The sequence below is a fragment of the Colius striatus genome, chromosome Z, assembly GCF_028858725.1.
Source record: "Colius striatus isolate bColStr4 chromosome Z, bColStr4.1.hap1, whole genome shotgun sequence".
NCBI classification, from domain to species: Eukaryota; Metazoa; Chordata; class Aves; order Coliiformes; family Coliidae; genus Colius; species Colius striatus.
In genome coordinates, this window is record NC_084790.1 from 61,001,658 (window position 1) to 61,026,376 (window position 24,719).

Below are 24,719 nucleotides of genomic sequence, written 5' to 3' on the forward strand. Positions count from 1 at the left end.
TTTACTCAGTCACATTTACTGTAGTAAGAAAGTCAATCTCATCATCAGTACTACAAATTAATGCCAGACATACTAGAGATTTCTTATAATCTAGACACTTATTACTAAATAAAGCCTGGACTCTTAATGACTAGAACTGAAATGGAAGTAGACACTGAAAGGAAAAAGTTGTGAATTAATTCTGATTCCTTGGGAAAAGGTCACAAAAAAACATCTTTACATTAACTGAATGGAAAGTCAAATCTTAAATAGTCCTTTGCAAAGGCCATTTGGGCTAGTCACATGTACGTAATAGCCTCAAGTTCTTTGTTCGTCAGGTGTTACAGAGATAAGGGAATTTTTAAAATCGAACTTCAGAAGGGCACGAGTTGCTTTTTTGGAATGACCAGATATTATCTTGTTTCTCAACCTAAGCTTTGTGCCAAAAAGACAGATTTACATGTGTGCTAGTGGTAAGCTTCTCTTTGCAGGCCTCAGTTGTCCAGCTCTAGGGACACAGCAGCCTGTGGATGGAACCCACTACGCTTGTCTTATAGCCTTCTCCAGAAAAGTTTTTTGGAAAGCACCTTGGCTCCCTGCCTGCTTGTGCAAACTTGCTCCATTTCAGTGTAGAACATACTGTGTAGAGGCTGAGGGAAATGTGTATGGAACATTCTTTTCCAGAGGCAGGCTAGGTAGGTTTTCTGTCCTTTTTTCCTGTGCTGCTTTTTCTGTCTCTGTTAACACATCTCCTACTCAAAATTTAGCAAGGGAAGCGCATACAGATGCATGGACAATGCAGAGTTGTGCTGTACTTTGAAAAAAAATAAAAAAAACAAAAAAGAGTTCTAACTCTCCCCAGCTTTAAAGCAAAAGTATGATGCAGATCAGCAGCAAAAGAGAAGAGGGAACTTGGAGGTCAAGGAAGAGGAAAAAGTTGCAAGCGGAAATCTTTTTTACCTGTTCCACAAGTGGTGCATTTGTTAGGTTCACTTCCACTGCAGTCCAGGCAGGTATGATGGCACAAATGACATTGTCCTCTGAATTCAAACTTTCCTCTGGGGCATTGTATAACACATTGACCATCATCAAAGACTCTTTTAAAGCAGAGAAGCATAATTACATATTTAGCAACCATTTGTTCTTTACATTTAAAAGAAACAAACAGGAAACATAAAATACTCTTCCTTCACTCTGTTTACACTTCTTCACTTTCCTGATCTGACTCATAGTATTTACTAAGTGGATAGGCAACCTTGTTTGAACCAAATTTTAGACTTCAGAGAGCTGTTTTTCTGAAATTTTTTTCTGAGAAAAAAAGACTTTGAGTCCTGTATCTGTATGTCCTTCTACTACAACCTCTGCCACGATCACGCGTCTATTAGAAGGAGAGCAAGACTTGGTCTTTGTGAGGAAATGATCCTTTTGTTGAAGTTTCCTATTAGTTTTACTTTAAAGATTTCCAGCTAGCTGTACCATGGCTTCAGTAAAATGTACAGGAAATCAAACATCCATCTGAATCTTGTCCTTTAGGGGCTGCATTTTAGACTTTCGTACCTGTAAACATTTAGGAGTTTTGCTGCTAAATATTCCCCTTTTGCTGAGTAATGAAGTTTTTACTACAGAATCCTTTTTATGTGATGAAAACTTCTATTTTGTTTTTCACCACTACTTAATATCTACTGTTTTTAATGTATTTGAGAGAAAAGTAGAAAATATAGATATGACTGCCAAATTGCCTAACATTTGAGAGTTTCTAACATTAAATTAATTAATTAATTAATTATAATAATTATAATTATAAATTAAATAAATTAATCTTTGACACTTAACTATTTTGATTGGTTTGATATCTGAAGACTTGGGACTCAATTTCTAGAGAAGCTGAGCACTATTCAGGATCTTAGTGCAGATTGTGAGTCTATCAGCTTGTCTGTACACTTAGGGAAGAGTAGGCTTTCCATATGTCAACATAGTGCATGCTTCCTTGGAGCCAGTTAATGGCATTAGAGAATATCTGCTATATGCCTCCATAAATTTGAGTTGCTATGGTCAATTTTATTCTGAAAGAAGAGGAGAAAAATATCTTTAGAGTTTAAAACCATTTTTTTCAATCAGTCTTCAAAACCATTTAAAATGTACCCTGATTGGAAGAGTCTAGGCTTATGAAGTGTGAAGATAGAGGAATATGTTATCGTGTGAGCAGCCTTCCTGAACTGAACAAAGAAAACTTAGGAATCGCTTAAAAAGGCTTGTCAAGTTGAAAGTAGGCTGCTGGAGGGAGTCAGGGAGAAGACTGAATGGATATATGAAGTATTCAGCAAAGATGTATGTCTGTTATGGAGTCTGACAATAAGATAGCTCTATATCAACTGAGGCCACATAGCTATACCTGCATGTTTAAGGCCATTATTCTTCACTTCATGGGGACTGCAGCCCTCACTGGTTTTTGTGCGTATGAGACCATGTGATAGAAGCAATAGAAGTAGATGGGCTGTGCTTTTGTGGCACGCAAATATTACTGTGTTCTACCACATGTGCTGGCTGTAATGACAGCCATCTTGACAAACAGCTCACACAGTGACCAAGTATATTTTTCTTGCTTTTCATTGTTACCCCTAAAGGAAGAGACCAGCAGACCAGATCTTGTCATTAGCCTTTGTAGCTCAAACAGTAAAAGGATGAGGAATTTTGTGAGAATCAGTTTGGCTGGACAAAATAACTGCAATTCCATATTTTTTTTAAAACCTCATTTTGAATTGTCAAACAAGATGATGTGACAGTGATTTTATAATGAAAGACAGTGGCATCTGCTGCTGAATTTTCACAAACGACAGGCATTGTTCAGTGTTCTCATTTTCACATTATTTTCAGTAATCTCCCTCAAGTCTTTTTATCCATTTCAAATAGGAAAGGTGTTCCCCTGTAGGCGAGCAGCACTGTTGAATTTTACTATATATTATATAATAGCCACTCATTACTGTCCTGAATAGAAACTATTTGAAGCTCTCAGATAGGGTTCTGTTTCAATTAAACAAGTCTATTTCAAGTACATAAGAAATAATGTCCCTGGAAGGATTTACTCTCTAGCCTCTAGGTGAAATTTTTCTTTTCTTTTTTTTTTTTTTTCACTACAGATTGTCCTAATATATCTATTTCTGCCAGCTCTGTCAGCTTTCATAATGTGCAAAAGGTGCACAGAAAGCTTTTTGGAACCTTAGATACCAAAATTGGAAACTATTATAGGATTGTTATGGAGGAGACAGCAACTCCCTTCCAAAAGGTCACAAAGACCTCATGACTGCAAACACTTGGTTTTGCCTAATGGTTCTGTACATTTGTTTTGGAAATATCTGTGTAAAGGTCACAAAATAGGTTGCAAGGAAATACAGACAACCTAATTCAAATGCAATTGTGAATTAGAGAAATCCAGTCCAAATTTCTGTTCAGACTTCCTGTGCTAATGCCATTTTCTGAAATAATGAACCTTAATTTGATAATGTTTCCTTAGTTATGAATTTGTTTGGACTCCATTAATCCTTTCATTGGCATAGTCATATCATAGATATTTGCAGGGTAAATTGCAGGGTTGCTTGGGGGCTTTTTCTCTATACCTTACAGAATCTGATTGTGATTTCATAGAAGCGTATCAGATGGCTAGAATGCAATTCAGTGCAACAGAACCAGAGCTATCCGTGAAAGAACAAAGGTATTGGTAGGATATGAGTATAAAACCAGTAGACTCCTGGATTAAGTGCCCCATGACCTAAACACAAGCTTCTGATCCATAGTGTCTTGTGGAAAAGCTTATTTTTAGTTCTGTTCACCCCTCATGGCAGGTTAGAAAAATCAGACTAACCTAAAAAGCTTCAATTAGAAGACAATATTTACTTGTTAGGAATATCTCACAAATTTGCAGATTGCAGTCCTCTCTATTCATACTCATTGCATGTTCCAAAATCCATAGCTATGTACAACTACAAATACCTTCGACTACTGTTAAATTTGTCACTGCTGTGATTCTAGCAACTACCGTTTTAAGGATGATGATGAGAGAAAGTTTATTTCACATATTAAAATAAATTTTTCTTTATCACAGAATCCCAGAATCCATGGGGATCATCTACCTGTGTATCCAACTGTCTTGTTCACAAAATACTTGTTTTCTCACTTGAACTGGTTTTGTTTGACCTAATCTTCGCATACTTCTTCAGCTGACCCTGCAAGTTAGTGCTAGAGATCAGGCAGGTACTCATCTAGATCATGATGTGGGGTCTTGTCCACAATACAAGTTACTGTCTGCTGCTACTCTTCTGTGTAGGCGTGCATGATACAATGAGCCACAACCTGAGCAAAATCAAGGAGGACTATAAAGGCCTTCTCATCCATTTTACCAGTCAGAGAAAAGGGGGCAGACAGAAACAGATGAATAAGGCATGTCAGCTCCTGGGTATTTGGCTAGTGACATTGAGAGGGTTTCAGCTTTTATGAGAATGGGACCCTCTTATATGACGGAGCGACTAAAGTGCATTGAGCTCTTCCTGGATGGGGATGAAGAGTGGGTTGAAAGTTTTTGGGTGAGAATTAAGGGGCAGGGTAATGTCTGTGATACTGTCGTACTTCTACAAACATCTGAAGGTGGCCTCATGATTGCAGGTCCTGGTTCTCATGGAGGACTTGAACCATCCAGATATTTACTGGCAAAGTCACTCAGCCAAGCACACAGTCTGAGAGGTTCCTGCAGTGTGTTGATGACAACTTCCTGTCACAGGTGGTTGAGGAGCCAACAAGGAGAGGTGTGCTGCTGGACCTTGTGCTAACAAATAAAGAAGGTCTGGTCAAGGACGTGAAGGTTGGAGGCAACCTTGGCTGCAGTGACCATGAGATGGTGGAGTTCAAGATCATGCATGGAAGAAGCAGGACATCAAGTGAGGTTGTGACCCTGGACTTCAGAAGAGCTAACTTTGGCCTCTTCAAAGACCTGCTAGGAGGAATCTTATGTGATAGGACTCTAGAAGGTAGGAATACCCAAGGAAGCTGGTTGATCTTCAAGTGTCACTTCCTTCAATTCCAAGATCAACATATCCTCGCAAGCAGAAAATCAGGAAAAGGAGAAAAGAGCCCTAAGTGGATGAACAAGGGACTTCTGGGATAACTCAGATGAATGAAGGAAGTCTACGGAATGTGGAAAAAGGGCTTGGTCACTTCCTGTACTAGAAGAGTATAGGAACACTGTCAGAGTATGCAGGGATGTAACAAGGAAAGCTAAAGCACTCTTGAAATTAAATCTGGTAAGGGACGTAAAGGATAACAAGAATAGTGTCTTCTGTATATTTCAAGTACATCTGCAGCAAGGGGAAAATTAAGGAGAATTTGAGCCCACTGCTGAGTGAGGTTGATGATGGAGGATACAGAGGAGTCATAGCTACTCCAAGCCTTCTTTGCTTCAGTCTTTAATTCTCAGGCCAGCCCTCAGCAGACCCAGGAAGACAGAAAGTCTGGAAGGAGAAAAACCTTCCCTTGATTGAGGAATGAGAGAGTTTAACTAGGTGATCTTTAGAGGTCCTTTCCAATGCCTCTCATTCTATGATTCCGTGATTCTGTTTTTGTTCTGCATTGTGCTAGGAGGCACTTACCTTGTGAGTGGGCAGCTGATGCAGTTGTCCAGCTCAGGTCCAATGCACTTCTGGCAGGATGCTTCACACAACTGACATTCTTGGGAATCATCAAGATATTCCCCTGGTAGAAAAAACATGTATTTACTTCAGATCAACACCTCGCTTTATAAAAAAAAATAAAACACCAAGCCAGGTTGAAAATATAATGAGTAAAAGGAATTAGGTCTGTTTTGAATTACTCAAATGAGCACATTTCCCTGTGGTAACAGAAAGACAACTACTGGTTCCCTTGAAGAACCAGGATATTCAGAATTATAAGTTTCTAGTCCCTATTTATTTATTTACTTATTTTTGTTTTCCAGGTGAATATGACAGAGAATGATTCTTGATGTCAGGTTAATGCTATCTCTTTTGCATCAGTTGCAGTAATGGGACTCCTTAAGATTCATCATGGAAACTTACATCAAAACCTGTGTTACCTAGGAGTATTCGTTACCTAATGTCCTTTGGCGCAGCTGCAACATAAAGAGTGTTCTCTCTTGGATGTGTGGTATGTTATGTAAGACAAGGACTTAATGGACAATCTTCCATTAGTCAGAGACATGTTGGTGGATCCCAGATCTCTAGTTGTGCTATATTTTGTCCTCCTGCCAGGCTGCTGCTGGAGGACTCCACACCATTAAAGAGCTAGGCTCTCATTTAGGCTGAACAAAAATTTTGTGCCCAAGTGCCTGTTTAACTTGGTAAAAAAAAAAAAAAAAAAAGTGTGTTGTGTATGTGTATATATATAGGTAGATAGATAGATAAAGATATGAAACTCATATTGCCTTAAAACTGAGCTAAAGATATAAGCAATTCCAGACCATTAATATACTAGAACTACTATAAAGCTGAAGTGCAAGCTTTACCTCTTTATTTACTGAATATGAATTAAAATATTGGTATGAACTGTAAGCTGTATGCTTCATAACTCTCAGAACAGAGATATTAATTTGGGAAGTAGCATGAATACCATGTCTGTGTGCAGTACTATGTGGGGGACAGTAAATTGGTTTACCAACTAGTTTTATAAAGCTCAAGATTGGATCATTTATGCCTGTTTGTTATGGGAAAGTTCATTCTAACTGTGTTCATATATTTGAGAGAATTGGGTGTTCCTTCATTTTTAAGTAATGGAAGAGTTTGGGCAGAAAGTCCTATATAATACATAAACTCTGCAGTTTCTATGGATACTTCAATATGGAGAAACTCTTTCCACTTGCATTGCTGCTGGGAAATCTAGACTTGTCAAACAGAGTTAACTTTAGGAGTCAAAACACAGATGTGGAATGACTTGGTTTTGGCTCTCAGGTGCAATGAGTTCCTTACGTTAAAGAATGTACAAGCAACTATTTCTACAAGTATAAAATGAAATGGAAAGAAATATTTTCTAAAATACTATAAATTATGTTCTCTGTCCCTTGAGTTTTCTAATCAATTTTAATCTGTATTACTAAATGTCATGACAGTTTAAATTTCTGGCACGAGATTTAAGCTAGCATAGTACTTATCATGCTTTAGGGAATGGGAACAGCATAATTGTAAGACTGTATCAACTGAAATGTCCAACCAACTGTGGGTGAAAGTTGAAGTACCCGAAATGTAAGTAAAGATACAGTTTTCATTTTTTAAGGGTTTGTGTGCCTCCTGAAGGAAGGAAAAAGGTAACAGACAAACCAAAAGCCAGCAATAAAGCTACATAGTGCACAAAGACAGTGCTCCTCAGAGACTGACGTAGTATCAGTGCTAGCTGGCAAGAAGTTCAGAACAGGGAGCAAATGAACAGTTTTGATGAGATCAGGGAAATAGAAATTTGTGTATGCATACGCATTCGCGCATTTATATAATTTTCATTATCTGAAGAGCAATTTTTGTGTGTATATGTATATATATACACATACACATATACTTATGTGCATTCATGTAATCCCGTCCACATCCATATAGGTTAAACCTTTAGTCATGTAAATTGACATAATTCTGTGAAAGTAGTGTAGCTTATCTGCACTGCTACACTGTATCTTGTACGATAGACTACTTTACAATGATCAAAACATAATAAATTGTATGGCTGTTCAAATCCTTCAGCAGGAATGTGAATTTATCCAGATATTACTGAGCTAAAACATTGTTTTGGTGAATAACTATCAGAATACAGAGTATTTATAATTCTAACTTTCTAGAAAAAAAGACAGGCCTGCTGCCCAGTAGATCATCAGGCCATTGGGAGATTTGCTTAATGCAAACCTCTTGAGTCTTTCCAGTCTGTATTTAGAGGGTATAACATGGGATCCCACGGCCTCAAATACCTTATGAGATTTGAAAATATAATCTGTACACACACACACACACACGTATTTGGACAATACACAACCATGAAAAAATGCAGTGTCTGGAAAGTCTTCTCATTGCAGGTCTAGTGGCTCAGTGCTTTATACTACTGGCTTTTTATGTCACTGGTAAATATATCAGAGCAATGTTATTAAATAATTTCTTCTCTGATAGTGTTTTGTGATATGTGTTAGAAAAACTTGTTTCTCCAGTCCACTTTATTTGCCTGCACTGCCTGTGTGCTTATCCATTGGACCTAAGCTACTAATTCATACACTTCAGCTATGCCCACTCAAATCCTTCCCATATGGTGGAAGTGCTTAGTTTTAAAAGGTTTTTGTTATTTCTTTGTTATGCTTTCCATTGGAAGTGCTATAATTCCTTTCAGCTGTGCTGGAATAGTGCCAGGAAGACCAGTTCTGTGCTTACTTTATCCTCCGAGATTAAGAATTTTAAACCATACTGTTATAAGAATGTGCACCAGAAAAATGCATATCTCTGAATTACAAGTCACATTTAGAACTGTAGATATGCCAATAAATGTTAACAAAATAGTTTGTAATGGATAATCAAAGAATTAATACTGAAATGCAACTTAAAAGAAGACTTTTAAACTATTCCACAGGGTAGTTAACTGTTTGCCAGAGCTCCTTGAGGGTGGTATGTTCCTTTACAAATCTCCTAGATAAATACTAGGTACCAAAGCCTCAACTCTTCTTTCTTTTCCTTCCTTCCTTCCTTCCTTCCTTCCTTCCTTCCTTCCTTCCTTCCTTCCTTCCTTCCTTCCTTCCTTCCTTCCTTCTCTTTCTTTCCTCCTTTCTTTCCTTCTTTCCTTCTTTCTTTCTCTCTTTCTTTCTTTCCTTCTTTCTTCTGTATTAAAATTCTTTTTCTGCCCAACATACATAATAGGAGAGTACTCTCAGCAGTGCATATCAGCCATATATTCAGTCAGGCAATGTTTGTCAGCTACTTTGGATCATCCCATATTTTACCATAGTTTCTCAATTCTGGTACCATGTCATCTTGTCTAAACACATCTGTCACCTTGTTTAAAAAAAAAAGGAACTAAAGGTGTGATAGGATTAAGGGTACGTCAACACACATAATGCTTCATAACGGGAAGATTTTGTTTGGTTGGTTGGTTTTTGTTTGGTTTTTTTTTTTTTATGTACATAGTCCAAAATGTATAATTTCACATCTGGGGTACATCAGGCTGTGCTTTTAACTGCATAAAAGACCCTACACTAGCACTGAGTTCCTGTCAGTTGATACAATGAATTTTAAAATGAAGTAATTTAAATCCCACTAAGGAGGGAGAAAAACAGTTACAAAAGTATCAAGTTAGAGTGTCATAGCAAATTAAAACCTATCTTTCCCGAGTCCCAGACGGTGTCTCACTGTCATAGTTGCCAGTTGTAGCTATGCCTTTGCATAAGCAGTGTTCAGTGTACAGTCCTCAGTTTGTCACTATTTCTCTCCAGCTTTCCAAAAGCTGTGCCATTCATTGTCAGCACACGGTTTTTTCAGGAGACCAGTTAGATGAGGATGTTAACACACAGTTTTATGTGCTGGCCATCACAGATTAATCTTTGTCTTGTAGCTCTTCCCCTTCTCCCAAGTCACGTGTTACTTCTCCACTTAATCAAAACATTGCTTTATCTAACTTTAACGTGTTCATTGTTTATTTTCTATGCCTGTGGCTTTCCTTTATAATAAAAAAAGACCTTATTTGCCCCCTTTTGCTTGTTTACTTGCGTAGGAACTTGAATATGGGTTCTGTATTTGGGTTACAAATGTTTCACAGAGCAGAAAAGGAAACTTTGATCAGAATTATTTTTTCTCAGCCATCAGTGAGAATCAAGAGGATTCAGTTGTACAGAGTTCTCTGATTTTCCATGTTCAATCTCAGTACACTTTATTTTCACTGGCTCATGGGATTGTCTCCTTGAGTTTTGCTAAAGAGATAGCTATCCTTAAAGCCTAAGATTCCTCCTATAGTTACTTCTATGTATAGCCCAAACCCTTAATATTTGACAGATTACAAGTCCCTGAAAGAAATCATATCATCATCTTGAAAATGTCAGGACATGGACATTAGGGCATTTCCTTTCTCCTCAGTTTTTGGGCAGTCAGACAAAATTTGGGCCTGATTTCAAAACTTTTGTCTAGCTTCAGCTTTCAATCTCCTGTTAATTTTCTTCTTCACTCAGACATTGTGTGAAGATGACTAAATGACCAAACAATGACCAAACTTCTGTCTACATGGATGTGAAGAAGGGGAAAAGAAGATACCCTTCACGGACAAAACTTTGGGATCTTATGATTTCAAATTATAAGAGTGAAACAAGTTTGGAAATTTTCTTTTCCAAAGTACTCTAGGCAGTGATGAACCAGAAGGCAGAACTGAGGATGTTGGTTCCTAAGTGACTGAAGTTCCCTCTTGGGCCATGCGAAAAAGCAGAACCTTGAAGATGGCTCTTCCCTGAACAGTGGTGTGTGGAGTTGAGTATGATATAATAATTTTAGGATGAAAGGCTCTTTTGTAGCAGGATGAGCTGAGATTATACAGAGCCTCAGGTTAAATTTAATTGTGACAGGCAGGAGAGAGGCAACTGCCTTTATCAACTATGCTACCATACACAGCCTTCTGTTCTTTCTGCTGTGGAATAAAAATATTTACATTAGGGTAATTAGGTCCCTCATTTCTATGCAGTATTTACATAATGGTTTTTAAGAAACCCATTGAAGAGACTGAGCCCTCATGGGTAATGGACAAGCATAAATAGACTCCAGAAAGACAACTATTGTTATGCCTTAAGCCTCCATTTATACATAGTGTGGATACCCAGAACTAAAAGCTGTTTGGGATCAGAGTTTCTCCCCTGCCTTTGTAAGCTGAAAGGTCAGAACCTGGCAAGGTTTTCTACAGCTCACTTAGGGCCTGAAATTTGACAGCCCCTTGAGAAAGTGGGAAGGGGAATGGAACAATCCCAATTGATACTGCTAACACTTTGCACTGTATCCTTCTCACTTCTTGAAGTACAGTAAAATATTATGTCACTTCTAAAATTTCAGACTGACAATGGAAAAAAACATCAAACATTTAGACTCTCAATATCTGGAGCTTCCTAACTGGATTTTTTCCTGTCTGATATTGTCAGGTTTCCTGCGTTTTGTGATGCTCAGTAGACGGGATTTTCCTAAAGGGGAAGGGAACCAAGACACCAGAATCTCACTGAAAATAACCTCTTTATGCTGACAGTACTGCTTTGGAAATCCAAGTAGTTTCCTATGAAATATGCAAAAGAAAGGTAGAAGCTGACTGTATACATTGTGTAAAGTGAACCTGGAGTACATTAACAATAGAATCTTTCAATGGCAGATGAAAACATCATATTCCAGAGGCAACCATAGCAGCATGGTGTTTTCCTCCTATGTTATATAGCAAGGAGTACCTTATCTGTATACAGAGCCTTCTCTGTCCACAGGGTTTCTGCAGTCCTGACTTATATAGACAGAAAACTGAAATAGGAAGAACTGAATGTCTCAGGGCAGTGTTTTAGTGGTATCATCTGTCTTAAGCATGGAGACACCTGCATAGAGTGCTTGTACTGGAGATCTTCAACTTCATCAGGATGTGAACACAGATCTGCTGATAATGGCAGATTGCAGCTGGCATTTCTTTTTGTTTTCAACTGAATTTCTTTTTGTTACCCTGACAAGATAGAAGACCATACATTCATACAGCTAATCAATGCAATTCTGTTCAATTTGTGCAGATGTATATACTTTAAAGTCCGAAAGAAATCTGCCAAAAAGATAACATTTATCTCCTTGGAATTAAGGAGCAGACCAAATTAAATCTTTTAATGAGAAGCATAAATGAGTATACGTTATTCCTATCTGTAACTCTTCAGCCAACTCAATACTCTATCACCAGTGATCTCCCCTTGCAAAAAATTTCGTCTCATTTCTTTGCGATAAACATTTCAGGAATAGCCAGGGTAATCATTTTTTATGCTTTCCCTGGAAAGGGATCACATGTTCTATGCTGAGGATGCAGAAATGGGTAAATAATGCAGCCTATCTCATTCAGGTTTAGCTGTAAAGGGACTTTGTTGCACCATTTGGCTACAGCAGATTTCTGAACTCTCCTTGAAGCCTTGGAATGGAAAGTGTTCAGGAAGGCTGCTAGAAGCACACCCAGCAAGAGTAGCATTTACACAACTTCAGCTCAGTAAGGCTTTGCTCTTGGAATTAGAAAAGGGGCTACTTTGTTTGGGAACAAATATTTGAGTTACCTCTGTCTTTTGATCCAATGGCATTCCACAGAACAGAACACAAGCCCCATAGCCAACAGCAATGCAGTCCATGGGAACTGACAGCCAGGTGCTAGATTTTCCTTCTAACTGGCATAACATCTCAAAGAACATCACGGCATCAGGAGGAGGGCAGTGAGCAGTCTAAGGACTATTTTAAATAGAAAAGATACCAGTATCATCTGATTTGTAACTAGATTTAGTTACAAATCTAGTCACTAGTAACACACCAGCAAACATTCAGTGCTATTACTGAGTCTGCATGATGGAGCCATTTCTTCTTGGGTTAATAAATACTCATGGCTTGTCAATGTTCTGGCTTTTCCATCATAGGCTGATTAGAAAAATGGATACTTAATCAGATCATTGCATAACATCATAAAGCAAAGATGTCTACTGTGTTTTGTGATGGGACAGTATTCTTTGTTATGAAAAGTGATGTTATTTTCCCAGAAGACCTTCAATAAATCCATCCCTCAAACACTGAGAAACAGTGATAAATAAATGATTGTACAAGAGGCATTCTTCTAAGATATGCCTTGCCCATCTTTGGCAGTAAACACATGACCTGCTTATAAAAAAAGAGATATTAGAAAATCCAGCCTTCGGTGTGGCACTGAGAAGCTGCACTTGTTGTTTACTGGAATTATTTTTTATATGTTCTCAGAGCCTTCTCACCGTGATATGCTTTGCTTTGACTACATTTCTCATGCTAGAAGTGAAAACTGCCTCCTTTTTTTTATGCAACAGACTATACTTTCTAGTCTAGAAATACAGTCTTTCTAGGATCTTTTCAGTTGTGTGGCAATTAAAATATAGTTCTGTGGTGGTATCTGCTACCCTTGCACAGCAGGTGAACTTTACTGCAATCTTTCTCACTTTATCCTGAAGACTTCAGAACAGTTTCCCTAGAGAGGGAATGTTACAGTGCTCTGAGATTTCACAGAAATGTTCCAAGACCTCAACAGATCTGAATCCTCTTCACTTATCAGTGTGGAACCAAATGGTGGAAATGCAGGTGTTCATTAAACTTCCACGGTCTGACTGCAATAGTTAAGCTTGGAGCCTTAGCTTGCTCTGAGGACATAATTCTTTAGCCCTTGCTAATGAGGAAGATTTAAGATCCAATACATTCTCATGACAGGTTGTAGTAAGTAATCAGATAATTATTTTCACAAAAAACTTAAATCTCCCAATATAGTTTAATAAGGCAAGTAAAAAAAACCCATGCCAATCAGAGATCAGTTTTTCCCCTGCTAAACAAAATGTTCATAAAAATATATTTAGAGCCTTATATACATATAAACTGCACACTCTGAACAAGCTCATGCAAGTTGTTGTTAGTGTCAGATTTTTTTTTTTTTTTGATAAAAACTTGAGTAGGATTATTCTTTGTGTGGTGCAAACTTTTTTAATGCTTACTTAAAATACTTTGCAAAAATATCTAAAGGCAGATCTTTTCTAAAACTCATTCTGTACCAATGATATGACAATGGTATATCTGGTTGAAATATAAGGCATGGTAATGGATCACAGACATCATCGTTCCACAGGCTGCATTGGAAATTGAAAGCTTTCACTCATACAAGCAGTCACTTAAATGTCTTTACAAGAATCTTGAATTTATAGTAGGCCTTCCATTCAGTTCAAGTAATTTCACTAAAAAGTAGCAGATAGATACCTGAAGTGGCCACTTATACAGGTAGTTCTCACTCTGTGAAGTTGCAAGTTGTATTTAGTGGTGTTTGAAATTGCTTAGTCAGCTCTAGTATCACTGTGTATAGGTTTACTTATCTTCAAGGCTTATACTGTCATACTTCTTCTCATTACATTTCATTTATTACGATATTTGCTTGCAATGCCACTCAACCAAACACACACAGTCCAGGAAGTTCTTACAGAATGTTGGTGACAACTTCCTGTCACAGGTGATCAAGGAACCAACGAGGAGGGGTGTGCTGCTGGGCCTGGTACTGACGAATAGAGAGGGCCTGGTTGGGGATGTGAAGGTTGGATGCCTCCAACCTCGGCTGCAGCAACCACGGGCTGATAGAGTTCAAGATCCTGTGTGGAAGGGGCAGGACACAAGGCAGGACCGTGACCCTGGATTTCAGGCAAGCTGACTTTGGCCTCTTCAAAGACCTGCTTGGACGGATCTCATGGGATAAGATCCTATATGGTAGAAGTGCCCAAGACAGCTGGTCAGTCTTGAAGTGCCATGTCCTCCAAGCCCAGGATCAGTGTGTCCCCACATATAGGAAAGGAGGAAAAGGAGGTAGGAGGCCTCCATGGATGAGCAAGTATCTGCTGGGACAATTCAGCCAGAAAGTAGTCATCTATGAGAGATGGAAACAAGCTGATTTCTTGGGAAGTGTATAGGAACTTTGCCAGAGCATACAGGGGTGCAGTCTGAATGGCTAAAGCCCTTCTAGAATTAAACATAGCCAGGAAAGTTAAGGAAAATAAGAAGGGATTTTTCAGGTACATCAGCAGCAGAAGGAAGATGAGGGGGAATGTGGGCCTGCTGCTGAGCAGAGGATGCTCTGGTGACCGAGGATGCAGAGGAGACTGAAGTACTGAATGCCTTCTTTGCTTCAGTCTTTACAGCCAAGGCTGGCCCTCGGGAAGCCCAGTCCAGCAAGGATACTATGATGGACTGGAAAACAGAGAACTTGCCTTGGGTGGAAGAGGAAGAGGTTAAAGACTTGTTGGCCAAGCTTAAAGCTCATAAGTCAATGGGTCCTGATGGGATGCATCCTAGAGTGCTGAGGGAGCTGGCTGATGTGGTTGCTAAGACACTCTCCATCATTTTCAAACAATCATGGAACACAGATGTGATGCCTGAGGACTGGAGAAAAGCCAATGTCACTCCAGTCTTCAAAAAGGGCAGGAAGGACGACCCAGGAAACTACAGGCCAGTTAGCCTCGTGGCATCCCTGGAAAGGTGATGGAACAACTCATCCTGAATGTTATAACTAAATATATGAATGAAAAGATGGTTATCAGGAGGTGTCAACATGGATTCACCAAGGGGAAATCCTGTTTGACCAACCTGAGAGCCTTCTAAGAGGGCATAACTGGCTGGCTAGGTGAGGGGAGAGCAGCAGATGCCACCTGCCTTGACTTCAGCAAAGCTCTTGACACTGTCTCCCAAAACATCCTCATCAGAAAGCTCAGGCAGTGTGGCTTGGATGAGTGGACAGTGAGGTGAATCAAGAGCTGGCTGAATGAAAGAGCCCAGAGGGTGGTGACTGATGGCACAGAATCTAGCTGGAGGCCTGTGGCCAGTGGAGTTCCACAGGGATGGGTTCTGGGGCCAGTCTTGTTCAACATGTTCATCAACGAGCTGGATGAGGGGACAGAGTGTACCCTCAGCAAGTTGGCTGATGACACCAAACTGGGAGGACTGACTGATTCCCCAGAAGGCTGTGCTGCCATTCAGTGGGATCTCGACCGGCTTGAGAGTTGGGCAGAGAGGAACCTCATGAGGTTCAACAAGGACAAGTGCAGAGTCTTGCACCTGGGGAGGAACAATCCCATATACCAGTACAGGCTGGGGATTGACCTGCTGGAAAGCAGCTCTGCAGAGAGAGACCTAGGAGTCCTGGTTGATAATAAACTAAGCATGAGCCAGTAATGTGCCCTCATGGCCAAGGAGGCCAATGGCATCCTGGGATGCATCAAGAAGAGTGTGGCCGGCAGGTTGAAGGAGGTTCTACTCTGCCCTGGTGAGGCCTCATCTGGATTCCTGTGTCCAGTTCTGGGCTCCTCAGCAAAAGAGGGACAGGGAACTTCTGGAGAGAGCCCAACACAAGGACATCAAGATAATCAGGGGGCTGGAACGTCTTTCTTATGAGGAAAAGCTGTGGGAACTGGGACTGTTTAGTCTGGAGAGGACTGAGGGGGATCTCATTAATATTTGTAACTATATAAATGGTGGATGTCAGGAGGTTGGGACATTTAAATATAATATAATATAATAAGTTCCATTTAAATATAAGAAAAAACTACAAGGTATGGAGCCCTGGCACAGGCTGCCCGGGGAGTTTGTGGAGGCTCCTTCCTTGGAGGTCTTAAAAGACCCGCCTGGATGTGTTCCTGTGTGATATAGGTGGACCTCCTTCTGGAGGGGGGTTGGACTAGATGATCTCTAAAGATCCCTTCCAATCCCTACCATTCTATGATTACCTGACAATGTGGAAGAGGCAGCAGCCCTGCTATTGCACAGTATGTTTAGTAGTAGGGTTTGCTCAGAATTTTACAGTACATTTGGAAATTGCAATCCCAATAGAGACTGGGGTAGTCTGTAAGGTCTCATAAAGAAATCTATATTAGAAAAGTATTCTCCATAGATGGGGAGTTTGGAAAGCCTTCCCAGAAAGAGGCAAAATGTTCCATTGGAGATTGGTGTGTAGGTAGGCAGGGTCTAAGCCAAGAGCCACAGCAGTCACTTGTTAGAAACGTAAGGTTTCCACTTGAAATATCCTGTTAGGTATCTGCTTTCTTGATCCCTCAGCAGTGTTGTGCAGCTGAGGTGGAGAGCTGCAGCTAGAAAGGGGGTTAAGGCTATAAACTCATTGCAGAAAATGAAACGCTTTTATTATAAAATAATGTCCTTACACAACAGCCTTCTGCAGGATGTTCTGCAGGTCTGGATCACACTTAACTTTTTCTGTTAAAAATAATGTTAGCACATGTATGAGATTTTTTTTTTTCTTTACTGACCAAAGCTGTCCCTATCTTTGAGACTGATGTCCAGTTTGCATTTAAATCAAGGATTATGTAAGAATTCTCTTAAACAGGTATGAACTGGACAATGTTTTACCATGGAAGTGATATGTCTTAACTAGAATAGTATCTTCAATTTGTCATTGTTTTTTGACTTGTGATATAAATAAGGCAGAAATCAATGAACAGATTTGGACTGAAGCCACCCACGGTCCTTTTAAACGTAGAGAAAAGTAGTATTTTTTTCACGTTTAGGAGGTTTTGATCTTCCTACAATGGTCCATATCTGTTCTGAATGCCAACAACACAGTTTAAAATACTGAACACAGCAAATAGTCACTATTGAATCAGAGAGGGAGAATCGATCACCTAAGAAAACTCTGCATCTAGGCACAAACTGTCTTCCTTCAATAGTAATTCTGTTGCTGCAGCAATTCTCCTGTACAAGAACTATAGTGCTGCTTATGAATTCCACTTGCCTCCTGGCCACTGCTATTAAGGCATCACAAATAAAAATGTTCAAAGAATCCGAATTGACACTGGAAAGTACTGGCTTTCAGCCTAAAACTCGGTTCTATGCTTACTTGCTTGGGAGACTTCACAGCTCAACTTTTACAGGTAATGCCCTCCAGAGCAGACTTATTTGGCCAGAGGTATAGCAAGTTTACCACTTCTTTGTATGTTTCCAGCCTGAAGATTATGAGAACTTGACAATATAAGATACCATGATTGACTGAAGATGAAGGTGTAAGAAGTTGTTTTCCACACAGTATTGATGTAAGGTTTAGGCCAATATTTTTTCCAAGTGTGGTCTTACCAAACTACTGCTAAGAATGTGCCATCTCACATATACTTGCTCCCAGGACTGAGAGAGAAACTGTGAGAATGATGACTTAACTCCTTGTCTTGAAACCAAGTTAGTGACAATGGGACTTTAAGGCTGAAAGTGTTGTTTTTCTTCCAGGGAATTCTTTAAGTGGCCTCAGTAAACAGGCTTAAAATGTCATCTGAGCATATGACTTCTCAGATACATTGGCCTTCCTTTGGGTTGTTGAACAAGAGCATCAGCTAATACCATCGGACGATCTCACCCTGCAGTGGTCACAGATGACTATGTGGAACCCTTCTGATGTACTGGTAAGGAGGATTAGCCTGGTGTTCTCAAGTGGCAGTTTGGGGTTGTCATCGGAGAGGTACTAGACCTGAGTGCTGGCCTGTGAACAGATATCAGTATCTCACTGTGCATGTGGCCATGTCTGATAGCAATGATGAAATCTTCCTCCTAAACTGTCTGAGCTAACAGGTAGCTATGCATTTCACTTTTTAATTCTAAGAATGCAAGAGATTAGACTCATTACAAACCCTTACAGATCAAAGGATGCCAATGCTGTTACCCACTGGGGTTCAGTCATGGCTGTACTGCACTACACAACATTTTTGCAATCACAAATTCCAGTGCTTTAAACAAACAAAAATTCCATAAGAAAATGAAATGCTCTTACCATCCCCACTTGTTTCAATGACTTGCACATGGTATCTAAGTGCTCTACACGATAAAGCTACCTGTGCCCTTCCACAAAGATATCTTACATAAAGATTATCAACATGTTTTTTCCAGACCAAAAGAACAGGAATTTAGGTTAATTTAATAGAAAAAATAAAATATGGAATAACATTGATTTTGGCCAATATCAGTTACAACAGAACTACTCTTTTACAAATAACAACTGAACATTTTACACATGTACAGTATTTTTCAGTAAAAATTAATTTGGATATAACAATGTGTCAGTTATTAAAAGAAAACAAAGATATTAATTTCTTTTCTATAATAGTGTTAGAGACATTTGTAAATATCCAAACAAAATCTTTACAATCCATTACATAATTAAATCTCAATTGTGAATATATATTTATATATAATATATAATATTAACTTAAACTTTGAAAGCATTATGTTCTAGTTAAACATGTTCTACTGAGAAATGAGGCAGTAACAGACTAGTACTTAAACTAGTACAGACTGAATCTTTTAAAATTTGAATGTTTATCAGGAATGGGCACCAAAGGAGCTTGACTGTCATAGCACACCAGCTTGTAATAGTTTATCTGCTCTCTGCTAAAGGTGACACATTAGCTCTGTAGTTTTGTGTCCATATATTTGTAAAACTTTCACAATCATTTATGATCCCCTTCATTTTATAATATTTGCATGCTTAAACACTTGCAATCCAATTTCTATTTGTGTGTCCTGGAGAGATAACTGAGAAAGACATTTTGTACATTTTAAGTATTATCCCCATTAAAACAGTATCTTTGAATTCAGTTTAATTTTCCTTTTATGATAAATAACTCTTTTGAACGGTATGCCAAGTGAAGCCAATGAGGATATATTAAATGGAACTTTATACTGGTAGCCACATGCCTGGGAAAAGAGACGAAAGCAGGGGCTGCTCCTCTTGCCACTCAGGATGGTTTTGCAGTGACGTTAACTCCACTGGCCTCAGCAAGACTGTGTCTGCTGAAACTTCTATTGTGAGTAGTTAGAAGCAGATTCAGGCCCATCATGCCATGATTGTTACACCAAGACAATAATTTATTTATTGCCCTATATTTAATTATTCCTGGATATGTATTTGGCACAAATATAAATCCACTCCTGTAAACACATTCTGTCGCATATAGTCACACTGGCATTACATATGGACACTATGAAATAGCTTCACGTATCTGTATGATAATATCCCCTTTTTTGTGAATGCTACAAGACAACAATAATTTATGACTACTTCTTACATGTTAGCAATGTTTTCTGACTTCTGAGCGTATACATTACTCTCACTTATGCAAACCAAAAGAAGCAGTATCTTTTTGAATTTGTTCACTACAGGAACAATTTTTTTTTTTTTTTTTTAAGTTTATTTGAAATAGCTTTTGACAATTTAAAAAAATAAAATAAAAATCCTAGCATATCTGTTAATAACCTAGCTGTCTAAAAATGAAATCTATATGACCAAAACCACATTTTGGGCAAACATATATACATACTGCATGTGATACAAAAAACAGCACACAGCAGAGGAAGTAAGAAAGAAATGTGTGCAGAAATGTTCACTTTTCCTTTTTTAAATACCATTACAAAAGGGGCAGAACTTAGTCCTGCTGCTATTGATGTTTCTGATCCCCTCAGGAACTCAAGTTCCCCCTGCAAATACACATAGCACAAAAAAGACTAATGCAAACATTTTTGTGTTGTTTAGTTTTAATCCATGTAAACTCGTGTTGTATTCTTAAAACACTCTTTAAACATCTTGAAAGGGGAAAAAAGCAGGAAAAAAAGGGAAGAAAAAGGATCTTCAAAAAACGGGAGTAATCCTAAGGTTGACAGGAAATCAAATCATGAGTATAACGCTAATTTTGGCATCAAATGCTTTGGTCACACAATACTGACTCTGTGATCCTGGATGCCCAGCTCTAGACAGCCAGTTACGAAAGGTAGGTGTGTTGTAGTTTTTCCATTTAAGTCCCAACAAACAGTTCACCATCTCCCCAGACAAAGAGAGGGGAGACAGAGAGAGAGAGGTGGCTTGCTTTTTTTTTTTTCTTTTTTTTTTCTTTTTTTTCCTTTTTTGAATAATACAGATTAATCTATAAGTCTACAGGAGCAGGAGGACACTGGGAGGTGTCAGTTCACCCCTTGTGCGTACACGTTCTGCAACACAGTTGCTGGAGCACTTTCCGCTGGCAGAGATTGTTCTTTTTCACCAGCATACAGAATCCTCCTTCCGCCCAGGACTCTTCCGTGGCTTCCAGAGGGCAGCAGCAAGAGAAGGAGGGGAGGTTGAAGGTTTGGAGAGCATGGCGTGTACAATGGAGGAAGGTTTAATTGGTCAGACAGGCAGATTTGGTTGAAGAGACCATTCAGGAGCAGGTAGCAAGTAGGAAATTTGGTCCATCAAAAGGAATTTCAGTCAACAGCATTTTTTTTTTTTCAGGAAGAGATATTGTGTGGTCCGACAGGGAGTGATTGGTATCCATTTGTGAAAAAGAAAAAAAGATTAGGAAGAGAATAATTAGAAAACAGTGATATTTACAGCAAAGGAATTTGTTCTCAATTTTTATGATTTAAAAGAATAAAACAGTCAAACCACAGAAAAAGAATAAAATATTCTCAACAGAAATGCAAATCCTACAGAGTGAGTTAGATTGCTTGATTGTCAGGTATTGAAACGAGATCCTCTGTGCTTCATAAATTAACATAAAAAAACCCCTGAACCTTCTGGACTTTCCTCGACTACCACAGACTGTTGAGAACACGTGTTGTGTTGTGTGGAATCCCGTATGATGCATTGCAATTGCCTGAAAGGCCCACATACCGATGTGCTGCTCTTTCATGGCAACTGCACTTGGAAGAGTGGAGGAGACAGTACTGAGATGGAGGGTCCTCAGTCTTGGGCAACTACATGTGTGTCTGACTGAAGCTGCATGTGTACAAATGAACACAGATTTATCCAACCATATCAAAGACCAAACTGATATATCAAACATTTGCATTGCAGAATTCGCCTGCAATACCATACCGAGACAGTGGTTACTCAAAACTCTTAACATTACACACTTCCTCTTCATTTGACCATCCATATCTCACCTTCTATGGACTTGCTCTCGATTATGATGCTTCTAATGTCCTGATGTGAAAAGGTCTCATGATTGGTTTACTAACACCTGTAATGTAACTTTACAACTAGACAGGACACTTTTTGAAGTTTGAAGGCCCAAATTCCAACAGGAGCTGTAAACAAAAAACAAGACTCTGCCCTGCACTCTTTCTTTTTTCTTTTCTTGAAGTCCTTGGTAAAACTCTTACTAAACACAGAGGAAATGAGCTGGACCTGAGAGTCATTGTTTGCTTTCTGGACGTCTGATGTCAGGTATCTTCCACATGGCTTAACACTGAGTTTCGTTCTGGTACGATTTTTCTGTTGTACTGCACTTGTTGGGCTGTAAGTAATTAACGTAGTAACATTTTTAGGGAAGCACCATGTGTCTATGTAACTGTCGCATTTGAAAGGAACGAATATTAGTGAGTAATTAAGTCATCCTATGCAAAAGAATGCTATCTTCATTGCCGCAGAGAACTTGGGAGGATGTTCAAATCTCCACCAAAAAAATGAGTGTTCCCCAATTTCAGAATTATTTTGTTCTCATTACGCTTTCATATAACTCAAACAATACTACAGGCATTTATAATCTTTTTTACTTACCAGTCTTTTCACAGTTTAAACTGATGAAATAGAGAAATGTGATTCTATTGATAGTACACTAGATTCTTACAAAAAACTTTTGAAAGCAATGGCTTTCGAAAAACAGGTAAAGAAGGAAAAGCAGGTTGTTGGCACAGAGACAAAATTGTTTCAGAGAAATTAATTGAAAATGATTGTAATTAATCATGCTAATACATGCAAATGTAGTTTTCTCCTTCCCATAAATCTGTAAAAATTAGAAAGAAATGTAGATCTCAAATCAAGAGCGTAACAAAAGAAAAGAAACAAACCAAACCAACCCTAACACATCTAGAAGAAGAAGCTGACAGCAGCAAAATGGATCTTTTCAGAGAATTCCACTCACCATCCTTGCAGACTGTTCCCACTACACAAACACCAGTGTCTAGGTTATAGCCGTTTGGACAGCTCACACAGTTTCTGTCCCCTTGACCACTGCATTCCAAACAGCTGGCATCACATCTGAAAGATAACAGCAGGAGCTGGTCTTAGAGCCTCACTAAACACAGTAATAATAATAACAACAAAAATAATAATAACTCCCCATGCAATTCAGTCCTGCTTCTTTCCCCCAATCACTTTCTATTCACATTTTTACTAAATGGCTACATTATTCTAGTATTTTGGAAGTAAGCAGAAGTCATTAACAAAAGTACTAATCTGTGCATACATGCAACAGCAAGACACAAGCTAAAGCCATAGGATTGAAAAGATTTGGCTGCTTCCCAGCTCTTTCATGACCTTTCTGGCTCATTGTATATTTATTTATTTTATTTTTTGTGTGTGTGTAAAACTGTAACACACAGTGATTCTCTTCCTTCTCTTAACTCAAAGTAAGTCAATAATAAGCGATTCCAAAAGGCACAGCACAGCCATGTTCTAGACCTATCTTCTCATTTGTACATTGAGTCAGATGAGCTATTCTGGACAGCAGTCTAGTAATATAATTATGCTGTGTTTGTGAATATGCAGCTGAAGAACTGAAATGTTCTTTATGAACAATACTTAACTTGCAATTAAAAAACTCTGTAGTTTGACTATTTTCATTTGTTATTGAGAATCGCACATCCTCTGACAGATTTGCAAATTTTACATTTCTATGCATATTAACTTAGATTCTCACCACAGGCTTTTATAAAGTGAAGGACACATATGTATAAGAAAAAACCCACTTTTAGATCTGCATGAATACTACTCAGATTAAAATTAAAAAAACCTCAGTGTTTTTCCTAGTGCTTTAGCCTAGCATATTTTTACTGTTTTTTGAAGTCAGCAATCTTTTATGTTCTCAAGTACAGCTAATTTATATTCTCAGCGATAGCTAATATACTGCTAAACATCAGGCATACATTAACTCCTGATCATACCTTTTGCAGCTTTTGTATCCATTTTCAGTAGAGTGATCAAGGTAATAACCACTGCTACAGGACTGCACACATTTTCCATCTTCCATAAAATAACCTTGTATGCAGTTTATACAGGCGTCTACTCCAGCACCTTAAACCAGAGAGAAAATATACTGTATTACTGGCTAATTCCTCTTACTGCTTAACAGACACCACCTCTAACTGTAGCAAGATCTTATAATTGTAGAGATTACATTTTACCTGCCTTACCTTCTTTCAAACAGTACCATCAAGTTACAAATGTACATGGTTAGAAAAAGTGATCTTACATCATTTCCGTAAATCTTTCTCTGAAAGAAATACCTGTTGGTTGTTCTAAAGTTTGTGTAAAATGTATCAGCCATTATGCCACCCCAGAAAGAAAATGGAGGGCACTAGGACTCAGAATGAGCTCTACTAAGGGAGGGGGTGGGAGGGAAAGAGAAAATAAAAATTAGAAAATTTAGTTTTTCATGTTATCTGAAAGAGGTCTGCTCTATTTATTCCATATATTAAAGAACTGTCAAAAAATTATGTTTTTATGTGTAAGCAATCACGCTATTCTGTAACTGTGATTTGCAGAACATAATCAGAGCTAAAAACATAGAGGAAAGAAAACGGTGCAGGTAGATGTCAGTGAAATACCTGCACATGTTGCACAGGAACGATGACATGGTTCACATTCTTTACCATTATGATATTTTCCATCTTCACAGCGGATAGCACATTTAGTGCCATGCAAACTGTTGTAAAAAGGAAAATAAAGCACATTGTTTGGACAGACAACAGCAACAGAGGGTAACAAGGTCATACATGAAATAGTAGTTCTCTTTTAAACAAAAAACAACCCATATATTAGGATTCATCAGCTTCCTTCATTGGTTGTATTTGATGAATTTAGAGATAGTAACCACTCCCAGTGGGTATGAAATGCAGTTTTGCCTGTGGTGAAAACAGAAGTTGTTCACAAACTCATTGTAAATTCTACCAAGTAGTAGGGGATAGAAAAAGAAGGAACAATGCCAAGGAGTACTAAAA

The 24,719-nt window shown here is 38.6% G+C and overlaps 1 protein-coding gene across 2 annotated transcripts in view; it reads right to left on the reverse strand.

Annotated features, from left to right (window-relative positions):
* PCSK5 (proprotein convertase subtilisin/kexin type 5) overlaps nucleotides 1-24,719 on the reverse strand; it is a 260,750-nt gene that overhangs the window by 44,243 nt on the left and 191,788 nt on the right. The window contains exons 18-22 of one of the 2 annotated variants that reach the window (XM_062017429.1): nucleotides 24,327-24,424; nucleotides 23,664-23,793; nucleotides 22,643-22,758; nucleotides 5,616-5,718; nucleotides 940-1,076 (exon numbers count right to left, since the gene is read on the reverse strand). In XM_062017429.1, coding sequence (XP_061873413.1) covers nucleotides 940-1,076; nucleotides 5,616-5,718; nucleotides 22,643-22,758; nucleotides 23,664-23,793; nucleotides 24,327-24,424 — 584 coding nt within the window. Of the gene's footprint in view, nucleotides 1-939; nucleotides 1,077-5,615; nucleotides 5,719-19,983; nucleotides 20,821-22,642; nucleotides 22,759-23,663; nucleotides 23,794-24,326; nucleotides 24,425-24,719 lie in introns of those variants that run through there. The other variant, XM_062017431.1, reaches the window with a different exon arrangement.